This window comes from Elephas maximus, chromosome 9 (assembly GCF_024166365.1).
Source record: "Elephas maximus indicus isolate mEleMax1 chromosome 9, mEleMax1 primary haplotype, whole genome shotgun sequence".
NCBI classification, from domain to species: Eukaryota; Metazoa; Chordata; class Mammalia; order Proboscidea; family Elephantidae; genus Elephas; species Elephas maximus.
In genome coordinates, this window is record NC_064827.1 from 783,865 (window position 1) to 805,867 (window position 22,003).

At 61.4% G+C, this 22,003-nt stretch overlaps 3 protein-coding genes across 9 annotated transcripts in view; all 3 read left to right on the forward strand.

Moving 5' to 3' along the window:
- Positions 1-3,602, forward strand: part of PNPLA7 (patatin like phospholipase domain containing 7) — a 73,242-nt gene extending 69,640 nt beyond the window's left edge. For all 4 annotated transcript variants that reach the window (XM_049897188.1, XM_049897191.1, XM_049897189.1 and 1 more), the window contains 6 exons: positions 185-333; positions 1,370-1,522; positions 1,808-1,915; positions 2,301-2,385; positions 3,253-3,356; positions 3,501-3,602. In XM_049897188.1, coding sequence (XP_049753145.1) covers positions 185-333; positions 1,370-1,522; positions 1,808-1,915; positions 2,301-2,385; positions 3,253-3,356; positions 3,501-3,602 — 701 coding nt within the window. The remainder of the gene's footprint in view (positions 1-184; positions 334-1,369; positions 1,523-1,807; positions 1,916-2,300; positions 2,386-3,252; positions 3,357-3,500) is intronic.
- EXD3 (exonuclease 3'-5' domain containing 3) overlaps positions 1-22,003 on the forward strand; it is a 201,929-nt gene that overhangs the window by 47,635 nt on the left and 132,291 nt on the right. The gene's annotated exons all lie outside the window — the stretch shown is intronic.
- On the forward strand, positions 4,400-14,958 carry NSMF (NMDA receptor synaptonuclear signaling and neuronal migration factor). 4 transcript variants are annotated; one of them, XM_049897207.1, is made up of 16 exons: positions 4,556-4,734; positions 5,837-5,976; positions 6,104-6,165; positions 6,793-7,290; positions 8,746-8,821; positions 9,984-10,052; positions 10,802-10,854; positions 11,258-11,347; positions 11,671-11,795; positions 11,901-11,984; positions 12,223-12,256; positions 12,377-12,447; positions 12,727-12,806; positions 13,484-13,586; positions 13,823-13,898; positions 13,978-14,958. In XM_049897207.1, exons 1-16 carry the CDS (start codon positions 4,645-4,647, stop codon positions 14,073-14,075), a joined length of 1,749 nt encoding a protein of 582 aa, XP_049753164.1. In that variant the 5' UTR covers positions 4,556-4,644; the 3' UTR covers positions 14,076-14,958. The 4 variants fall into 4 exon arrangements, with proteins under 4 accessions (XP_049753161.1, XP_049753163.1, XP_049753162.1 ...); XM_049897204.1 differs by lacking the exon at positions 5,837-5,976 and having other exon boundaries at positions 4,400-4,734; XM_049897206.1 differs by lacking the exon at positions 5,837-5,976 and having other exon boundaries at positions 4,400-4,734; positions 13,986-14,078.

Sequence of the window (22,003 nt, forward strand, 5' to 3'; positions counted from 1 at the left end):
GTGGGGGCTGCGGGGTTCAGCCTGCCTGGCCACACCCGTTACCTGTGGGGCCTGCAGTTGGGGGCCGCGGATCTGTGCACGAGGCCCTACAAGGCCGGGTCAGGGTCTCGCCCAGACTCCTAGGCTTCGCCAAGGCTGGACCTGCCTGACTAGGTGCTGCCTCGGCCATTTGTCTTTTCTGCAGCGGACGTGGCCAGGTCCATGGGTGCAAAGGTGGTGATTGCCATTGACGTGGGCAGCCAGGATGAGACGGACCTCACCAACTATGGTGACTCCCTGTCAGGGTGGTGGCTGTTATGGAAGCGCTGGAACCCCTTGGCCACGAAAGTCAAGGTGGGGGGCCTGCAGGAGGCGCAGGCTGGATGGGACGTGGGCATGTTATGCCCACCTCAGACCGCCAAGCCTGGGGAGCAGCTGCTTTCTGGGCTGGGTGGTACCGGCCTCTCCTTGTCAGCCCCTGACAACCCCCCGCCCCGTGCGTGTGCTTACACGGGCCGCTCCTTCCTGGGGTATAGGGAGGACTCTGTCAGCCCCTGTGGCTGAGATGGGAGCGCCTTTGAGGGGCATCTGGGGTCCAGGGCCTCTCACTCACTCACTCTCTGGCCAGCCCCTGGTGCCACCTCTGGAAACGGGACAGGCCTGGGAAAGGGTCTCAGTAGTGGGAGCAGAGAGGGGTGTCCCCTGCATACTCACAGGAGAGAACCCCTAATAGGGCACTCGACTACCTGTCTGCTCCCCTACATGCCCCCCATATGCACATACCCCCACATGCTTCCACAGGCACACACGCACACACCCGCACATGCACACATGCACATACCTCCACGTGCTCCCACGTGCACGCCCCCCCACATGCACACACACAGGCACACACCTCCACGTGCACACACGCACACACCTCTACATGTTCCCACGTGCACACCCCCCACATGCACACACGCACACACCCCCACATGCACACACATGCACATGCCCCACGCATCCCACCGCATGCACACACGTTTCCCTCGCAGTCACACACCCCCACATGCACACCCACACCCCGTGTGCATACACACCCCCACATGCGCACCTGCAGGCACACAGGTGCACAAACTCAGCCAGGACCCATGGCAGGAAGGATGGGTCCTCCCAGCCCTAGGAGCCTGTACTGGGCACTCCCCCACCCTCCCTCCCCTCCCCCTAGGGTAGAGCAGTGCGCAAGGCAGAAGATCCTGTCCTGCAGAGAAATCAGCCTCACCTTGGGCTCTGGGCAAGGAAGGGATGGGGAGAGGGGAGGGGAGGAGTGGGAAGAATGGGGTCATGCCCACATGGGGTGAGGGGTTGCAGGGTGGTGGGGCGGCCTCTGCCCGGGTGGTGTGCCATGCAGGTGCTGAACATGGCGGAGATCCAGACACGCCTGGCCTACGTGTGCTGCGTCCGGCAGCTGGAGACGGTGAGGAGCAGTGACTACTGCGAGTATCTGCGCCCCCCTATCGATAGCTATGGCACACTGGACTTCAGCAAGTTCGACGAGATTTGCGTGAGTGTTGGCCCCTCCTGCAGTGGTGGGGACCTGGCCTCTGTAACAGACCCTGAGTGTGCACAGGAAGTGGGATACTGGGAGGGCCCCCCAGACCCTGTAACAGGCCCTGGGTGTGCACAGGAAGTGGGTACCAGCAGGGTCCCCCAGCCTAACAAGACCCTGAGTGTGCACAGGAAGTGGGTACCAGCAGGGTCCCCCAGCCTAACAAGACCCTGAGTGTGCACAGGAAGTGGGTACCAGCAGGGTCCCCCAGCCCCTGTAACAGACCCTGGATGTGCACAGGAAGTGGGATACCAGCATGGGCGGACGGTGTTTGACATCTGGGTTCGAAGCGGTGTGCTGGACAAGATGCTTAAGGACAGGCAGGAGACGAAGATAAAAGCCTGTGATGTAAGTGGCTCCTCTCTTTGCACCTCCCCACCCACTGCCGCCCTCCTCCACGCTGGGCCTTTTTGCGGCCCCTGTACACACAGTCTCATGCCAAACCTGAGGGACACAGCAGGAGACCTGCAGGCACCCCTGGCTGGCCCTGCACTGTCCACCCTCGGATTCTGCGTTGTCTCCACTACTCGTCACACCATCCCACCCTGAAGCCGGGGCACCTAGGCAGGCGAGCTGCTTGGCTGAGGGGGCAGGAATGGGGGTTGGCCCACCAGGCTGTTCTTCCATCTCCATCTGGCCCACAGAGCTGGCAGCTCAGGGAGCAGAGCCGGGGGACAGGCGAGGGCAGCAGCTCCCTCGGCCTGCTATGACCTCCCCTGCTCTGGCCCTCCAGGTCCTCACCTGCCCCAACGCCTCCTTCACGGATCTTGCGGAGATTGTGTCCAGGATTGAGCCCGCCAAGGCAGCCACCGTTGATGGTGAGTGGATGCTCCAATGTGTGCCTCCTACCCACCCTGAGGGTGTCGGGGTCAACGTCCCTCCTGCCCCTCATGGTGTTGAGACAGGCTGGGACTGCTGGCCTCACCTCCAGCCCTGGGCACCACCCCCTGTCCTGGGGGCTGGTTGTCCATGCTTCTCCAGCCTGTTCCCACTCCAGGTGCACACCCTGCCCTCCTCTTGGACCCCCGCCCCACTCCTGGACCTCTGCTCCCCCTGCCGTGCCCACATTCCTCCTGGGGCCCATACCCCCTCCTAGGCTGGCCCCTTCCTGGTGCCCCCTCCCTTCTCCTGCTCCCCCTTCTCCCAGGCCCCACTTTCAGGAAGGTTGACCACAAAACAGCTGGCATTTCTTGAGTCTTGTTAAGACCCAGCAGCTGACAGTAGTGGGTGACTCCCCATCCTGACTACCCAGGCCTCTGCCCGCCTTGATCCAAACACCTGACGGGGTCCTCCACGGGAGGTGGGACCACGCTCACCACCTGCACAAGCCCTGTGGTTTCTGAGGGCTGGGCAGGTGCTTCTGTGCCTGGATGCCAGCCCAGCACTGCTGTGGGGCCTGCGGTTGGGTCTCTGCAACCTGCTGGCAAGGCTTCACCGCGGCCCTGGGCTGTACTGGGCCTGCTTCTGATCCTGAATCAGAAGGGACTGTCATCATGGGGGGGTGTTAGCGCTGCATTCACTCCCCCTCAGCTGCATGAGTGGAATGCGGGCAGTGTGTGCCGTGGGCCCAGAATGCAGGGGCCACCCCACCGTGTGCCAGGCTGGGGCTGCACACCTCCATTAGGGCACACCCAGGCAGGGGCAGGGGATGCCATGTGGGCCCCAGTGCAGCTCTTTCTGCCCAGATGAGTCTGACTACCAGACAGAGTATGAGGAGGAGCTGCTGGGGGTCCCCAGGGACACATACGTGGACTTCCAGAGCACCCCAGCTGAGGAGGACTCGGACTCGGTGAGTCTGCGGGCAGAGTGTGCCCATTGGGCTTGTGACCTGTGGCCTGCTTCCCAGGGCCCGAGCTGGGCATCTTTTGGGTGCCTGTGGGTGTTGGGTCACCTGAGAGGGCCGGCTGTCCTTGATGCTGTGTCTTGCTTCCAGGAGTATGAACCCTCACTCCGGCGGCACCAGCACCCCGGTCTGGCTTCCCCAACATCGTCACAGGACCTCTCCCCACCCTCATTCTCTGATGAAGATGGGTAGAGGCTGTGTCCCAGATGCTGGCCTCTGTCCATGGCCTGTAAAGCCCCACGACAGCCTGGGAGCATGGGTGGAGGCCCAGGCCAGCACTGTGTCCAGCCTCTCCCACCCTGAGCCGTGTCTCTGGGGGCTCCCCTTGGTCATCTCTGACCGCAGCTCCTGGGGCCTCTGTCAGGCCCTGCTCCCCAGCAGCCTGGGGCGTCCTGAGTCCTCCAGGACTCTGTGAGGCCTTGGAACCTTGAGGCTTCCGCCCAGCACATTAAAGAGATAGAAGTGAGTTGTGTGTCACCGCCTGTTCCCCATCTGGCTGGCCGGTCCCCTAGAGCACCTGGGTCTGTGGGTTACATCCCTGGGGTGGTGGGAGTCGTCCGGACCCACTGCTGAGGCCAAGAGCCTTGGGGCAGCTCTGGGCCTTGCTGCAGGGCGCTAGGGTCTGCGATGGGGGCCGAGGTCCCTCCAAACCAAGGACTAGCCAGCCCCGCACAGTTCACCCCGTGTTAAAATTACACACACTTTATTATTTCTACATCACGCAAACAGCCCCGGAGAACCCCCTGTATAAGACCAAGAATCACAGAGCGTCCAGTGGTTTCGGAATCGGGGTGGTCCCAGCGGGTTCTGGGGGTGAGGGACGCACCGTGGGGTGTGGTCTGCGAGGAACGGGGACCCTGGACGGAGGGCAGGAAGACCCCAGACTCCAGGGCCCCGCATCTTGCGGTCAGCAGACTGCTGGCCTCATTTTCCCCTCGGGAATCTGGCTCCCCTCCCCCGCGCCCCAGAGGAGCCCAGTCCCTGACGTCATGGGGCGGGGCCTCCCGCATCGAGTCTCCGCCCACGGGCCTGTGACGTCGGGGTGGGCGGAGCTCCCGTTTGTCCAGGCTGCTCTCCCGGGTGCGGCGGGACGCGAGGGCGGGGGGCGGCCATGCAGGGCCCGGGCCCGACCCCGACTCCAGCCCGGTCCCGGACCCCGAACCCAACCCCCGGCGCCGCCCGGCTGCCCCGACGGAGGAGTTGGCGGGCGCGGGGCGCGCTCTGAGGCCGGGGGATGCGCTGCCGCCTCGACCATGGGCGCCGCCGCCTCCAGGAGGAGGGCGCTGAGGAGCGAGGCCATGTCCTCCGTGGCGGCCAAAGTGCGGTGAGTGCAACGGGGGCCGGGGGCGGCGGCGACCACCCGGGGACCCAGCTGGGGGAGGGGACGGCCATGCAGCCCCGGCGCCCCTCCGGCTCGTGCCCCCATCCCTCCCCTTCCCGGCCCCCCATCTCCTCCCCACCCCGAGCCCCCAGCCCCTCTCCACCCCGAGCCCCCAGCCCCTCCCCAGCCCGAGCCCCCAGCCCCTCCCCAGCCCGAGCCCCCAGCCCCTCCCCAGCCCGAGCCCCCAGCCCCTCCCCAGCCCGAGCCCCCAGCCCCTCCCCAGCCCGAGCCCCCAGCCCCTCCCCAGCCCGAGCCCCCAGCCCCTCCCCAGCCCGAGCCCCCAGCCCCTCCCCAGCCCGAGCCCCCAGCCCCTCCCCAGCCCGAGCCCCCAGCCCCTCCCCAGCCCGAGCCCCCAGCCCCTCCCCAGCCCGAGCCCCCAGCCCCTCCCCAGCCCGAGCCCCCAGCCCCTCTCCACCCCGAGCCCCCAGCCCCTCTCCACCCCGAGCCCCCAGCCCCTCCGCAGCCCGAGCCCCCAGCCCCTCCGCAGCCCGAGCCCCCAGCCCCTCCGCAGCCCGAGCCCCCAGCCCGTCTCCATCCCAAGCCCCCGGCCCCTCCCCAGCCCGAGCCCCCGGCCCCTCCCCAGCCCGAGCCCCCAGGCCCTCCCCAGCCCAGCCCCCAGCCCCTCTCCAGCCTCTTCTCCCGTCTCCGCTGGATCCCCATTCCAGGCCCCTCAGCCCCTCCCCTCCGCCCTCAGGTCCATTTGCCCTTCTGTCTCCCGGAGGGCGTCCTGGACTGCGGGGCCGGCAGCCTCTGTGCTCCCCAGAACTTGGGAGCCCCCACTTCGCACTCCCACCAACCCCTCCGCCTCCCGTCTCTCCCCCGCCCCCAGCCCCTCGTACCTCCCCCACCACATCTCCCGCATCGTGCGCCCCCGCTCCCATCCTTTCTCTCCGCGCCTCTCTAGCCCAGGCCCCCCACTGCCTTGTGTGGCACCCCTCCTGACCTCCCCTCCCAGAACCAGGGTGCAGGTGGTCCCCAGGTTGGAATGAGCCGCTGGCTTCTGGAGGGGGAGGATTCCACCGACCTCGAGTTCATCCACCCCCAGGCTGATGGGGAGTGGACAGAAAGCAGACGGGAGCGATACCCTACAGGTCTTCTCGGGGTGCCCAAGGACTCAAGGGCTTCCTGCAGTGGGACAGGGGTGTCTGAGGGGCCAGACACCTCTCCTTGGCCACACACACACAGGTGCATGCACTGGCTTGTACACACACAGCTGTGTGTCCCTAGCTGGTGCCCAGGGCCTTGTGGGATACAGGAGCTTTGGGGGTACTCCCCTGATCTCTAACCACCCCCGCTGCTGTCCACCCTTCAGAGCAGCCCGTGCGTTTGGAGAATACCTGTCCCAGAGTCACCCTGAGAACAGCAACGGCGCAGGTAGGGACACTGGAGGCAGAGCCAGGTGGGGGCCCGGCTGCCCTGGGGCCTGGTGAGTGGCCTCTGCGCGGGACTGAGGGTGGGGCAGGCAGTGACCTTCGGCCGGCTCCCAGTGCCCCCTCCTCTGCCCTGCCTGGCCCAGAGCCCCAGGAGGAGCGCAAGTCACTCGTCACCATGGCACCCACCCAGCCTGGGCGTTGGCATGGCAACAGGCCTCCTGGCATCCCAGGCTGGCACCACTGTCTCTCAGGGCCAGCTGGGGGGTTGGCACCAGGACAATGGGCAATGTTGCAGCTGGGAGGTGGCCTGTGCACTCCCGCCCCCGCCCCCATGCCCCACATAGGCAGCACCACAGAGCACTGGCCAGGGCCAGGAAGACACCGTCCCCCTATGTACACACACAAGGGGCAGCTGGCCCAAAGCCCAGCCAGGAAGGAGGTGGGAGCCTTGGACAGGCGTGAAGCTTGGGAACATGTTTCCCAAAGATGTTGGGCCCAGGGCTTGATCAGTGGGCTGAGGGCCAGCTACAGGCTACCCCCTTCCCCCTCCACCCCGCCACATCGGACAGGCTCCTGCTAAGTTCCCTGCCCTCGGGAGACCCAGAGCTCACCTTGCGCCTTTTCACAGACCACCTGCTGGCCGACGCCTACTCTGGCCACGACGGGTCACCCGAGATGGAGCCAGCCCCCCAGAACAAGCGTCGCCTCTCCCTCGTTTCCAACGGCCGCTATGAGGGCAGCCTGTCTGAGGAGATGGGCGGCGAGAAGCCGGCAGGTGAGGGCCCCGAGCCCTGTGTGTACACGATCTCAGGCGAGCCAGCCCTGCTGCCTGGCCCCGAGGCTGAAGCCATCGAGCTGGTGGTGGTGAAGGGGCGGCGGCAAGGTGGGCAGCACCACCACCACAGCCACCCCCTGCGTGGCAGCCCCGGCGGCGGCCGCGACGACCTCAGCAGGTCCTGCCAGAGTTGGGCGAGCAGCCGCCAGGGCTCCAAGGAGTGTCCCGGCTGTACCCCGCCGGCCCCCAGCCCCCCCCCACGGGCCTTTGGGCTGGACCCACCGCCCTTGCCTGAGCCTGCCAGCCGCCGGAAGAAGCTGGAGGGGATGTGCAGCGTTGACCGCGTGTCCGGTAAGGGCTGGTCGTCACGTGGGCTCTGCGGCTTGGGTGGGGATGCTGGTGCCAGGTGGCAGACAGCAGCCACCAAGAGGTGGGGCACATGTGTAGCTTGGCCAGATCACAAGGCGTGCAGGGCAGAGTCAGGATTACACCTCAGTTGGGCGTTCCTGCCATACCCCCACACCCCTGCGCTGTAGCCTCCCGAGTGACCTCAAATCCCAGAGGCAGAGCGAGGCCTGTGGTTGGGAAGGCCCTACCAGCCTCTGGGTAGCTTCCTGGTGAGGCCTGGGGTCAATCAAGGAGGACTTCCTGGAGGTGGAGGCCTGGGCTCTGAAGACCAAGCTGCCTTGGAGGGAGTCCTGGGCCGCAGTCCTTGCCCTGGGGCCCTCCAGGTAGAGCCTTCATGCACCCGGGGAGAATGCCACTCTCTGAGGTTGGCCACTCTGGGGAGCCCCTGAGGTCTTCTGTGTCTTGTAGCTGCTCTGCTCTGTGGAGAGGCTCCCTGGGATACCCTAGTAGCCCGTGCCTCTGGTATTTGAGGTCACCTCCTGCACAGCAGAGTTCTAACCTAGCCGGGGACTCCATGTCCTCCCACCACGCCTCCTGGGCTGAGACAGACCCATTCCCTCTGGGCACAGCTGAGCCCTGGGGTGGCCACCTGACCAAGGGTGGAGCCAGGGGCAGGCCCACTACCACCCGCCCACCCACCTTGTCCTAGGTGCATAGAGGCTTCTCTATCCCAGTTGCCCCTCGAGCATCTGGAAAGGAGGCTGGTGTACCAGTAGTTTACCTCCAGGACCTCACATTTCTGCTGGCTGCAGGCAAGGGACGGATGGACAGGGTGTGGAGCTCCCAGTCCAAGAGCTTGTAGAGGCCTGGGAGGGGGGCCGCCCCCAGCAAGGTGGTCTCCACACAGGCAGTTCCTGGGGAGGGCCTCCAGCTCACAGTCCTGGAGGGTCGTGGGGAAGGGCTTGGCTGAGCCGGTGTGAGCCAGAGTTGGGCAGCAGAAGCTGAGAAGGCCCTGGAACAGCCCCCTCAAGCCCAAGAGAGGCAGCAGCTGCTGTCCCAAGCTGCCCCTTCCGCCCAGAGGAGACAGACGAGTCCCTCCCCAGGCCCCTGCAGACAAGCAGGGTTTCAGAGCCTTGGGAAATCCAGAAGAGCTTTGCCAGGGAAACCAAAGCCTCTCAGCGAGCTGTGCTTGCTCCCGGGCCCTGTGGACCCGCATCAACACCTTTCCCTGCCCCCCCCCACCGTGGCTACCATGGACCACACAGCCAGGAGTATCCTCTGCCTGATAGGTGGAGGGCTTCATGAACCCCCGAGCCCACCCTCATCACTGCTCCCATGTCCTTCCCTGCTTCCCCCGGCCATGCTGGACCGCACGGCCAAGAGTGTTCTCTGCCTGATAGGTGGGGGACTCGCGAACCCCCAGACCACCTTGTCACTGTTTTCTTGGGTCTTCTCCAGATGACATCCCCATCCGCACCTGGTTCCCCAAGGAGAACCTCTTCAGCTTCCAAACAGCGACCACAACTATGCAAGCGTGAGTCTCAGGGCTGGCTGGGCTGAGCTCTGGGAGGGCTTCAGGCCTTTCTCCACCCCGGGGCCCGTCTTGTCGGCATTTGCCTGCTGCACAGGTCTGCTGGGCATCTTTGGCTGGTTTGGACAAGCCCATAGGCCATCCCCTCACTGTCCTTGTCTGTCCCTCTGGTCCTCTGGGGCCAGGTGTGCTCAGCAGGGAATTCTCCTCGGCCCTACCCTGTCTACCCCTACTCTGCCCTCTCGCATCCCAAATAGCATCCCGTTTCCTCTATACCAGAGGTGATCACAGTTTCTGGGTGCCTGAGGGCCTGCTCTTCTTTACCCCGACACACATCTGGGTTCCTGTCCTGGGGCTCCTCCTCAGGGCCACCCTTTGCAACAGTGCCTGACCCCCTGCCTGGCATCAAAGAAGCTCCGTCCCCTAATCTTTCCCATGAGACTGGGGCACCACCACCCCGACACTGGCCCTGGCAGGATGACCCCCTCAGGCTGGGCCATGCCTCCCCTCACAGCAGGCTGAGGGACCAGGACCCCTCTGCCTGGTCCAGCACCCTGGACTGCCTGTGGGCCCTGCACATGCCTCCAGCTGAGGGCAGCTCTGACTCAGAGTGGTTTCCCAGGGTGTTCAGGGGCTACCCCCAGCCCAGGACCAGCCTGACCCAGTCACGGCACTCTGGTGGCTATGGCCAAGGTGACCTCACATCCACACCAGTTCAAGGGGTTGGCCTGGATGGTGATGGGTACTGCTGGTGATGGGTGCTACTTGGGGCCTGGGGGCTGGGGAGGCCAAGCTCACTGTCTTCTCTCTCTCTCTGCCCCTGCCTGCTGTGGCTCCAGCATCTCGTAAGTACCCACCAAGACCTCGCGTCGAAGGGTGCTGGCTGTTGTCCCTGGGGGTCCTCCCACCCCAGATAGGTCTGGACAGGCCAGGGGCTGGCTTCTGCTTTGATGTGGGGAGTGCTGCACCCGAGAACCGGCTCCCTGCAGGCACCTGAGCTACAAGCAGGGCCTGCTGGGAGCTGGAGCCTTGGGCTGGGCCACGCCTCCCCTCGCAGCAGGCCGAGGGACCAGGAGCCCTCTGCCTGGCCCAGCACCCTGGACTGTCTGCGGGCCCTGCACTCACCTCCACCCAAGGGCAGCTCTGACTCCCAGCGGTTTCCCAGGGTGTTCAGGGGCTACGCAGAGAGGAAGCGGCGGAAGCGAGAGAACGAGTCCGCGTCTGTGATCCAGAGGTAGGGCCTGCCAGCCCCTCGCCACCAGGTCCATCTCGTCTGGGCCAAGGTCTGGGCTGGGTGGGACGGGTGGCAGTGACTGGCCTGGCCCTGCTCTGGACGCGCAGTAGGGGAGGGTTGCCCTGGGCTCTGACGGCCTTGCCCCAGGCTCAGCTTGGTGGCCTCTTGGCAGTCCAACTGCCCAGTGGCCCTCCCGGGTCTGGCCCCCGAGGCCCAGAGCTTCAGTGCCAGTTGGAAGCCCAAGCCCCCAACTTCAGAGCCATGTCCAAGAGGGCCTGTGCAGGGTACACATTGGGGCAGGAGGACCACAGGGATGTAACGGTAGGGGAAGGTGCCTGCAGCTCCCAAACTGGGCTCGCAGTCCTGGGCACCGTGGCAGGGCCAGGGTCCTTGGTGACCTGGGAAGAAGCACGCAGGGCTTGGGCAGGGTTCGGCTGCAAGGTGGGGGGCGAGATGGAAGGGCCGGCGTGGGCTGAGAAGGGATGGCAGGCTCTGGCACAGGGGTGGGGTGTGGGGGGGCACCAAGGGAGCACCCCTGGGTGGGGGCTGGGAGCCGGCCAGGAGCTGCGCCTTCACCTCTGGAGGTTCCAGCAGGAGAGAGGCTGCCTGGGGTTTGCCTTTGTGGCCGTGGGCGAGGGGAGGCAAGAGCCAGGGAAGGCAGGAAAGGGGCGAGGGCAGAAGGGCCAGCAGACAGGCAGGTGGGCCACCCACCCCCTGTGGCCCTCGTCACCCGGTGCTCCCTCTGGCAGGAACTTCCGCAAACACCTGCGCATGGTCGGCAGCCGGCGGGTGAAGGCCCAGAGTAAGGCCGGGCCCGGGTGCGGGCAGGTGGAGGGGGCAGCTGCTGTGCTTGGCCGGGCTTCACGGGCTGCTGGCTGCACCCTAGACTCCGCCCCTTACAGGCCCATGGCCACGCCCAGACCCCGCCCCAGCACTACCGGGCTCCTCCCCTAGTCCTTATCCCCGCCCACCCTGGCACCCAAGACTCCACCCCCTCCCTGCCCTGCCAGTCTTCAACTCCCACCCAGAGCCAAGGACTTTCTCATCCGACCTCAGGTGCCGCCCCGTCCTCAGTCCCCACTTTCACCCAGGCCCCCCCTCCAAGGCCCTGCTCAGGCCCCGCCCCTTCAGGTACGCCTCCACTGAGGCCACGCCCACCCCAGGCCCCACCCCCACTGGCTAATGCGGGTTTTGCGGTTTTGCAGCGTTCGCTGAGCGGCGCGAGCGAAGCTTCAGCCGGTCCTGGAGCGACCCCACCCCCATGAAAGCCGACACTTCCCACGACTCCCGAGACAGTAGGTGCCCTGGCCTAGGCTGGTCCACCTCCCCTAGGCCCCCAGACTCCCTGCTCAGCAGACCTTCTGCGCTTCTGCTCTTAGCCTCAGTTTCTTCCCCTGTGAGATTGGGGTCAGCATATCCCGTTCTCGTAGGAGAGGCTAACTGACATGGCACCACGACAACAGACTTAGGCGGCTGCGGCAGTGCTGAAGACGGGGTGCTGGGGGCCCCGGGTGTCTCACTGGCTCTGCAGGCAGCGGGGGAGGGTCCTGGGAGACCGCACAGTGCCTGGGCTGGGACAGGAGGAGCCTGGAGGGACCCGCCGTCTGCCCCCCCCCAGGTAATGACCTGCAGGGCTCCTGCTGCACCTTGGATGAGGCCTTCGAGGGCCTGGACTGGGAGGCTGAGAAGAGCCTGGAGGCTGTAGCCTGCGACTCAGAGGATTTTGTACCTCCCAAGGTTATGGTGAGGCTTGAGGGCTCAGCAGGCGGTGGGGGCAGTCAACCTGCAGTGGCGGGGGGAGGGCTGCAGGGCGGGCATGGCCCACTAAGCAGCCCTGCCTCCCCCCAGCTCATCTCCTCCAAGGTACCCAAAGCTGAGTACATCCCCACCATCATCCGCAGGGATGACCCTTCCATCATCCCCATCCTCTATGTGAGTGGACCAGACAGATCACAGGGGCAGGATAGGGCCTGTGGGAGAATGGGGGGGATGACAGGACGACACAGACACCGTGGGTGGGACAGAACCCACAGGGGTGGGGGCGGGGGTAGGACAGACTGAGGGTGGGACAGGCCTCACGAGAGAGACAGATCAGTGGGTGAGACCGCCCACCATGGGTGGGACAGACTCCGTGGGGAGGGGTCCTGATGTGGCCTGTGTCTGTCCCCAGGACCATGAGCACGCAACCTTTGAGGATATCCTGGGTAAGTGCTCCCTTCCGGTCCTGGGAAGGCAGACAGGACAGGCGGTGGCCTAGGGCTGTTCCTGGGAAGGCAGACAGGGCAGGTGGTGGCCTGGGGCACTCATAGCCCTCCCGTCCCCAGAGGAGATTGAGAAGAAGCTGAACGTCTACCACAAGGGAGCTCGTATCTGGAAAATGCTCATCTTCTGCCAGGTAGGGCTGCCCCTTGTCCCGCTGAGGGAGGGGGCCACTGCCGACTGGGGGGGCTAGCAAGGGGATGGAGGGGGAGCGGGCATGCGGAGGAGGGTGGGGGAGCACAGAGAGGCTAGATGGAAGCGCCTGCCTGAGCCCCAGAGGGCCCGCCCCAAGAGAACCTGCCCTCAGATGACCTACCCCCAGAAGGCCCACTGTCAGGATCAGCCCCCAGAGGTCCAGCCCCCAGAGGTCCAGCCCCCAGAGGACCCGCCTCACCCCCACTCTCCTGACTCACAGGGAGGCCCTGGACACCTCTATTTGCTCAAGAACAAGGTGGCCACATTTGCCAAAGTGGAGAAGGAAGACGACATGATCCAGTGAGGGGTGGGGCTGCTCCCGGGCAGGGAGGTAGAGGCAGAGACCCAGGCCCCAGGGTCCCCCTCAAACCTCCCCCATGATGCTCCTCTGAACAGCTGGGCTCCAGGGCCCCCCGTGGCCTGCCCCCTTCTCTGGGCTGGAGGCCCCCCATCGCCTGCCCCCTCGTCACCACTGGGGACCTGGGCTGGAGGGCCCCAGTGGCCTGCCCCCTTCTCTGGGCTGGAGGCCCCCCATGACCTGCCCCCTCGTCACCACTGGGGACCTGGGCTGGAGGCCCCCCATGGCCTGCCCCCTCGTCACCACGGGGACCTGGGCTGGAGGCCCCCCGTGACCTGCCCCCTTCTCTGGGCTGGAGGCCCCCCATGACCTGCCCCCTCGTCACCACAGGGACCTGGGCTGGAGGCCCCCCGTGATCTGCCTCCTCATCACCACTGGGGACCTGGGCTGGAGACCCCCCGTAACCTGCCCCATCGTCACCATGGGGGACCTGGGCTGGAGGCCCCCCGTGGCCTGCCCCCTTCTCTGGGCTAGAGGCCCCCGTGGCCTGCCCCCTCGTCACCACGGGGACCTGGGCTGGAGGCCCCCTGTGACCTGCCCCCTCATCACCACGGGGACCTGGGCTGGAGGCCCCCCGTGACCTGCCCCCTCGTCACCACGGGGACCTGTGCCTCCCCAGCTTCTGGAAGCGTCTGAGCCACCTGATGAGCAAAGTGAACCCGGAGCCTAACGTCATTCACATCATGGGCTGTTACATCCTGGGGAACCCCAATGGGGAGAAGGTATGGGGACCTCAAACTTTATCCAGACTTCTAGAGCCCCCAGACCTGGGAAAAGAGACAACAGGACTCCCGTTCCTCCTCGGATCACCCTTTTCCTTCCCCTAACCCCCCAAGGAAACTCCTGCTCCTGAGCCAGCCCAAGTCGGGGGGTTCTGAGAAGAGGGTGGGCCCTGTGTCTGCCCCGTTGCCCTGCCTGCATCCCCCCTGCACCCTCACAGCCCCCGCCTTCCTTTCAGCTATTTCAGAGCCTCAGGACCCTCATGACCCCATACAGGGTCACCTTTGAGTCCCCCCTGGAGCTGTCAGCCCAAGGTGAGTCCCCCAGCCTGGTCCCCAGCCCTCGGGTGGGTCTGGCACCCCCGCCTGGCCTGAGCCACCCTCGTCCCCCCAGGGAAGCAGATGATTGAGACGTACTTCGACTTTCGGCTGTACCGCCTCTGGAAGAGCAGGCAGCACTCGAAACTGCTGGACTTTGACGATGTCCTGTGAGCGCTGGCCGGTCGCTCGGGACCAGGGCACCTGGGGCCAGGCCACGCGGCCATGCGGCCACCAGGCCTCGGTCCCGGCCCGGCATGGAGCCACCTCAGGGCTGACGCTTGCTCAGGTTCTCCGCAGTTGTCCACTGCACTGGCACGGGGCCAGCCGGGGGCACCCAGCCCTGCCTGCAGCCAGTGCCCAGGAGCTGTCCTCCTCGGGCCGTAGAAATAAGTGCAATTTTTTACACCCCTGAAACAAATCAGAGTGCAGTGGCATTGCTAGTTAACTAGTTAGGCACTGTGCTACTAGTTACTGCGTAGATGGCGGCCCCGTGGCCGGTGTGTTCAGGACTTTCCCCGGCCCGGCCGTCTTCATCACCAGCATAGGTGAGCCTGGCCGTGTGGCCGGGTGCCCCGCCTGGCCGTCCACCCCATGAGGCCCCTCCAGGCCCCATCGTCTGCTTGGACCCCTCCCTGCTGCTTTCTCTGACCTCAGCAGTCCAGTGGGCAGCCCAGGCGGCAGCAGGGAGAAGTCCCTCTTTCCCCAGGAGACACTGGGCTGAGTTGCCCAGCACTCCACACTCACTGCTGTGGGATTTAGCTTCTGCCACCGCATTCTGGAGCTGTCCCAGCCTGGCTGAGTGAGCAGGGCTGGGTCCTGGTGGCGGGCGAGGATGTCCGTGCTCTGCAGAGGGCCCAGTGCCCCTAGTCCGTGGTGGCACAGGGCTGGAGCTTTCCAGGGCCCAGCAAGGATGGCCCTTCTGTACATAGCTGGAACTTGGGGGCAGGCCCCCCTTTTTCAGAGCTGGGCTCAAAGGCAGAGGGAGGGGCTGGGGCATGGGTGCGCTCAGAACAGTGTACGATATCCCTTAGAGTGACATTAAACCCAATTCTCTGCTGCGGCTGGCTGCCTGTTCTCTCCCCCACCCCTCGCCCTGGACAGGGCAGGGCTGAGGCTCCTAGGACACCACCAAGGATGAATGCCACTGGGATGGGGGGCCCCCAGGACAGGGAGGTGTGCCTCATCTTTGGGCACCAAGCAGATGCCACATGTGCTGGGCTCAGGAATGAGCCCTGCCTGGCTGCCCCCACTGCTACCTCTGCCTGTGGACAGAGCTGGAGGGCAGGGGGGGACCACAGGACAGGCCCTGGTTGCCTCCAGGGGTGCCCATTGCCCTTCCAGTGGCTCCTGGTCCAGTGGAGGGTGGAAAGGGGGAATGGGTGGGAACGGAACAGATGCAATCAGGCTGTCGGAGTCCACGAGGCCTGGAGAGACAGGAGGGCTGCAGCTGGGGCAGAGGGCAGGCCCTCCCCCAAGTCCCTTCCTCACCCCCTCAGGAAGGAAGTGGAGGTGGATGCAGGTTCCCCGTGGGTAAGACCAGCCTCAGGGACTGCCGCCTTCATCTCCCTCTGAACCCCTAGTCTGTGGCCTGGACTAGGGCCTTTCCGTTCCCCCTTGGCCACGGGGTCCTGCCTGCCCTCTGCAAACACCCCGGCCCATCTTCACCTGCTGGCCCAGCTCTGCTCTGAGGCCCACCTGGGTGGCAGGCGGTGAGACTCCAAGGACAACTTCTTTTTTTTTTTTGTATTTTTTTTTTTATTATTATTAACTTTTATTGAGCTTCAAGTGAATGTTTACAAATCAAGTCAGGCCGTCACATACAAGTTTATATACACCTTACTCCGTTCTCCCACTTGCTCTGCCCTTAATGAGTCAGCCCTTCCAGTCTCTCCTTTCGTGACAATTTTGCCAGCTTCCAACTCTCTCTATCCTCCCATCCCCCCTCCAGACAGGAGATGCCAACACAATCTCAAGTGTCCACCTGATATAATTAGCTCACTCTTCATCAGCGTCTCTCTCCTACCCACTGCCCAGTCCCTTCCATGTCTGATGAGTTGTCTTCGGGGATGGTTCCTGTCCTGGGCCAACAGAAGGTTTGGGGACCATGACCGCCGGGATTCCTCTAGTCTCAGTCAGACCATTAAGTCAGGTCTTTTTATGAGAATTTGGGGTCTGCATCCCACTGATCTCCTGCTCCCTCAGGGGTTCTCTGTTGCGCTCCCTGTCAGGGCCGTCATCGATTGTGGCCGGGCACCAACTAGTTCTTCTGGTCTCAGGATGATGTAGGTCTCTGGTTCATGTGGCCCTTTCTGTCTCTTGGGCTCTTAGTTATCGTGGGACCTTGGTGTTCTTCATTCTCCTTTGATCCAGGTGGGTTGAGACCCATTGATGCATCTTAGATGGCCGCTTGTTAGCATTTAAGACCCCAGACGCCACACTTCAAAGTGGGATGCAGAATGTTTTCATAATAGAATTATTTTGCCAATTGACTTAGAAGTCCCCTTAAGCCATAGTCCCCAAACCCCCGCCCTTGCTCCGCTGACCTTTGAAGTATTCAGTTTATCCCGGAAACTTCTTTGCTTTTGGTCCAGTCCAGTCCAGTTGAGCTGACCTTTCATGTATTGAGTATCAAGGACAACTTCTTGTGGTCCTTGATCCTTCAGCCACACCTCCAGCCAGAAAAACAATGGCGATGCATAAACAAAAACAATGGCGATGCATAAACATAGCGGTCAAAGATAGTTGGGGAAATACTTGCAACCCATGAAGGAGGAGGATTAGGGTCCATAATAAATAAAAAGTTTTTATAAATCGATAAGAAAAAAATCAAAAGTTGAGCAAAGATACAAAAAGTCAACTCAGAGCAGAGAAAATCCAAATGGCCAATCACTGCGAGCAGAGTCTTGACCCGTTAACGCTTTAAGGAAAAACCAGTTGACACAGCCATGAGACAGCACTTCTTGCTGTCAGAGTGGGGCAGCATAAAAGGCTGTGGCCGCCCCGTGCTGGTGCATGTGTGGAAGAAAGGGACTCTGAATCCCGGCCTTTGGAGGAAGCATTTGGCAGGAGCTCTTGAAATGACCGTAAATGATGAACTCGAATGCCACTTGAGCTGGCAGGTGCCCTCCTGAACCTCTTCAGGGTGCTGTCAGGCACCCTTCGTTGCCAGGGTGGTATCACCCGACCACTAATTTGGGGCTACGAAGCTTGTGTGAGGGGACAAGGTAGCCAGCTGCCCTGTGGTTTGCCTGTCTCAGGGCCAAAAAAACCAAACCAAACCTGTTGCCCTCGAGTCGATTGCGACTCACAGCGACCCTATAGGACAGAGTAGAACTTTCCCATAGGGTTTCTAAAGAGCGGCTGGTGGATTCGAATTGCCAACCTTCTGGCTAGCAGCCAAGCTTTTAACCACTGCTCCATCAGGGCTCCTGTCTCAGGGCAGAGGCTCAAGTACTGCTGTCTAAATCTAGGTTGAGCTAATGACCTGATAAAGAAGCAGGTTCTGCCCTCCCACCTTGGCGTGTGTACCTTCAGAGCTGTTCAGGAGACGGGCTGGAATTGAGAGTTCTTGCCTAAATGAGACCTCGCAGGCAGAGTTGGCCACAGCTGCCCCAGCCTCCCAGCTCTGTCCTGCTTGGAGCCCCTGCTCACTTGTGCCTGTTGGCAGCCCAGCCTCTGTGTCCAGGTGCAACCACACCCACCCCAACAGTACCCCCTTGAGCCCCCAGCCCGCACGTGTGCTTGGCCTAGCAGCCCTCCATTGGAGGTGGACCTGGGTTGAGGCCTGGGGGGGGTAGGGACGTCCCTTCGTGGAGAGGTGTAGGGGCCTGAAAAGTCCAGGGTGGGGGCCCGTCTCACCAAAGTGTAAGGTAGTGCGGAGGTGTGGTCCTTGTTCTGTAAAAGAGAGAAAACAGCAAACCCGGTGACGGGAATAAGCAAGTACATGCCACCGCCACACTGCAATCAGAGGAGGGTGGCCGATCACTCTCCAGGCCCTTAGCATTGTTGGTGGGGGAGGGGAGGGGGTGTTAGCATAGCTGGTGGGGGAGGGGAGGGGGTGTTAGCATAGCTCGGGGGAGGGGAGGGGTGTTAGCATAGCTGGGAGGAGGGGAGGGGTGTTAGCAAAGCTGGGGGGGAGAGGTTTTAGCATAGCTGGGGGAGGGGAGGGGGTGTTAGTATAGCTGGGGAGGGGAGGGGTGTTAGTATAGCTGGGGGAGGGGAGGGGGTGTTAGTATAGCTGGGGAGGGGAGGGGTGTTAGTATAGCTGGGGGAGGGGAGGGGTGTTAGTATAGCTGGTGGGGGAGGGGAGGGGTGTTAGCATAGCTGGGGGAGGGGAGGGGTGTTAGTATAGCTGGTGGGGGAGGGGAGGGGTGTTAGTATAGCTGGGGAGGGGAGGGGGTGTTAGTATAACTGGTGGGGGAGGGGAGGGGTGTTAGCATAGCTGGGGGAGGGGAGGGGGTGTTAGTATAGCTGGAGAGGGGAGGGGGTGTTAGTATAGCTGGTGGGGGAGGGAAGGGGTGTTAGCATAGCTGGGGGAGGGGAGGGGGTGTTAGCATAGCTGGGGGAGGGGAGGGGGTGTTAGTATAGCTGGGGGAGGGGAGGGGTGTTAGCATAGCTGGGGGAGGGGAGGGGTGTTAGCATAGCTGGGGGAGGGGAGGGGGTGTTAGTATAGCTGGGGGAGAGTAAGGGGTGTTAGTATAGCTGGGGGAGGGGAGGGGGTGTTAGTATAGCTGGGGGAGGGGAGGGGGTGTTAGCATAGCTGGGGGGAGGGGAGGGGTGTTAGCATAGCTGGGGGAGGGGAGGGGGTGTTAGTATAGCTGGGGGAAAGTAAGGGGTGTTAGTATAGCTGGGGGAGGGGAGGGGGTGTTAGTATAGCTGGTGGGGGAGGGAAGGGGTGTTAGCATAGCTGGGGGAGGGGAGGGGGTGTTAGCCTAGCTGGGGGAGGGGAGGGGGTGTTAGTATAGCTGGGGGAGGGGAAGGGGTATTAGCATAGCTGGGGGAGGGGAGGGGGTGTTAGTATAGCTGGGGGAGAGTAAGGGGTGTTAGTATAGCTGGGGGAGGGGAGGGGGTGTTAGCATAGCTGGGGGAGGGGAGGGGGTGTTAGCATAGCTGGGGGGAAGCGGAGAGGAACCGAGCCTGCAGGCACGTTGCAGGCACAAGGGGCACTGCTCTCTCTGAAGGCCCAGAAGCAGGCGCGCTCGGGCACTCACAGCTGGGCTGCCAACCGGCAGGGTGCGTGGGCGGGTAGGACACTTATTGGGCTTCGGGTGGAGATAACGGACAACTGACGCTTCGTGTTTTGCTTTCCTATCATCTCTGCCAAAAAAGCACACAAGCATGGACCCAGAGAAAGTCCGTGTCATTGACGCAAAAATACGCTTGTAGGAATTGTGCACAAAATAGTCAAGGATGTGATCAAAGTTTTTTCTGCCAAGCCCATGACAGTGAGATTTATGGCGGTGCAGGTATTGGTAACAGGCAACCTCCTGTGGCCCCTGCACCTGACGTGGTAATCAGAAGTCCCCTTCCCCCACCGGGCCCTGGCTTCCAGCCTCTGCACATAGCAGCACAGACCCAGGCTTCTGCTTGGCCTGCTGGCCGTTGATCTGCTTCTCCCCCACAGGCCACCCCAGGGACAGGCCACCATCTCTTTGAAGGCTGCAGCCCCCATCCACACTGGCCTCCACTTCCAGCCATCGCCCCTATAGTGCCTTCTCCCAGCAGCTGAACCAAGCTTCTGGGGGCACATCTCCCCCAGGTGGAACCCTCCAACAGCCCCACCACCCTTAGGATGAGGCTCACGCTTGTCCCATAGCCCCCTTGTTTAGGGCCCCTGCTTCTCAGATGACCTGACCTGGCTCTTCCCTCACCCTCGGTGCTCCCTCCACTCCAGACATCCCAGGACCTTTGCACATGCTGTCCTGTGCACCGACCTCCTCCCTCATCACTGGTTTCCTTCTGACTCCTGCTTCCAACACTGAACTGACCATGGACCCGAAGTCCACAGAGGCTAAACCAAGCATGTACACTCTTCAAGGCCCAAGGCCTCATAAAGTCATAGTATGTCCAGGATAAAAGCCAAAATTACTGGGCATCTGAAGACCACGGAATGCTTGACCAATAGGGAAAAGGCCACTGATGGACCCTGAGGAGAAGACACTGATGCTGAAATTACCTCACAAAGGCTCCAAATCAGTTATTATAAAAATGCTCTAATGAGCAACCAAAAACCCTTAAAAATTAAAATGGAGTGTCAGGAAAGAAATAGAAGAACCAAATGGAAACTTTAAAACTGAAAAATACGGTAACTGAATAAGACTCCCAAACTCATTTTGCAAGGCCAGTTTACCCTGACACTGAAAAAAACAAACAAACAAACAAACAAAAAAAACTGATGAAGTCATTCAGCTTGGGGATGACAGAGGAAAAAAAATCGGAACATAAATCACCCAATCTGAGCAACAGAGAGGAAAAAAGATTAGAAAAGTACACGGACAGAGTGTCAGGGACCTGTGAACAACAAAGGCCTAACGTGTTTTTGGAGTTACAGAAGCAGAGGAAGAGATACGCTGAAAAAAATTTGAGATAATAAAGTCTGAAAACATCCCAAGTTTAGCAAAAGACATAAACCTACAGCTTCAAGAAGCTGAGCAAACCCCAAACAAATAAACTCAAAGAAATCCATGCCTAGACACATCTGAAATATACAAAATTTTTAGTTTCTAGTTTAAAATAGGAAGAACGTAAATTCTAAAATTCCTCCCAGAAAAGAGAAGAAGAGGGAATGCTTCCCAACTCATTTTATAAGCCCAGTTTACTCTGATCCCAAACCAGAACTGAAACAATACTACAGACTCTTGTGAATACAACTGCAAAAATCCTCAACGGAATACTAACAGATTGAATCCAGAAATATATAAATAGAACAATACACCACAACCAAGTGGGGTTTACCCTGGGAATGCAGGACTGGCTCAATGTTACAAAAATAGCCACCAATGTGATCCGTGTGATCCACTCTCCTGGGAAAAATCACACGTTCATATAACTGGATGAGAAGCATCTGACAAAATACAGCCTCCATTCGTGATGAAAACTCTCAGCAAACCAGGAATAGAAAAAACTTCCTCAACCTGATGACTAACGTCTGTGAAAAACCTACAGCTGCTGTCATACTTAATGGTGAACAACTGAATGCCTTTCCCCAAGACTGAAGAAAGGCAAAGATTTCCACTCTGGCCACTCCTGCTCAACAGTGTGGAAGTCTCAGCCAGTGCAATAAAACAGGAAAAACAAATAAAAGGCATGCAGATTACAGAGAAAGACATGAAGCTGTCCCTGTTCAAACACAACACAATTGTCTATATAAAAAACCCCAGGAAGGGGCAGGGCCACGATGGCTGACTAGGTAGAAGCTACCTCGTATCCCTCTTGCAACAAAGACTCGGAAAAACAAGTGAATTGATCACATACGTGACAATCTACGAACCCTGACCATCAAACACAGATCTAAAGAGTTGACCTGAGTGACAGAGACTGAGAACGAACAACCACGGGGAAGCAGCGACTGTTTTTGGAGCCTGGAGCCAGCATCCCAGTCAGGAAACCTTGGCCCTGGGCTTTGGTCTGGGTGCACGGGAGCTGAGCAGAGCATCCTGAGACGACGCAAACACGGGACGCAGCCCTAGCCCCCAGAAGTGACCCCGGGGGGAAGCCCAGCCAGTGGACGCAGGCAGTGCAGCGACGCAGCTGACAGGAGGAGAAGTTACCAGGAGGCACTCGGGGGCAATCTCTACCCAGCCAATGCACACAGGCTACACGCCCCTCGGGAATCTCAGATAAAACAGTCCTCACCAAGCAAGATAAGTAACTTTGTCTATATTCCTGGGTGCTACTCTCTTCTATCTATCTGATCCCTCCCCTCCCCTTCCCAGGCAGCTTCATTAACATTGGAATTTCCTGGGCCAGAGAGTGAAGTGCACTGCGTTGTTTTTTTTTTTTCCTGGTCTTTTCCTAACCCATTCTCCTGGCCTGAGAGAAGCAGCTACAAAAAACCCAGGGACCAAAAATCCTTCCCTAATTGGACTAAAAACACAGAA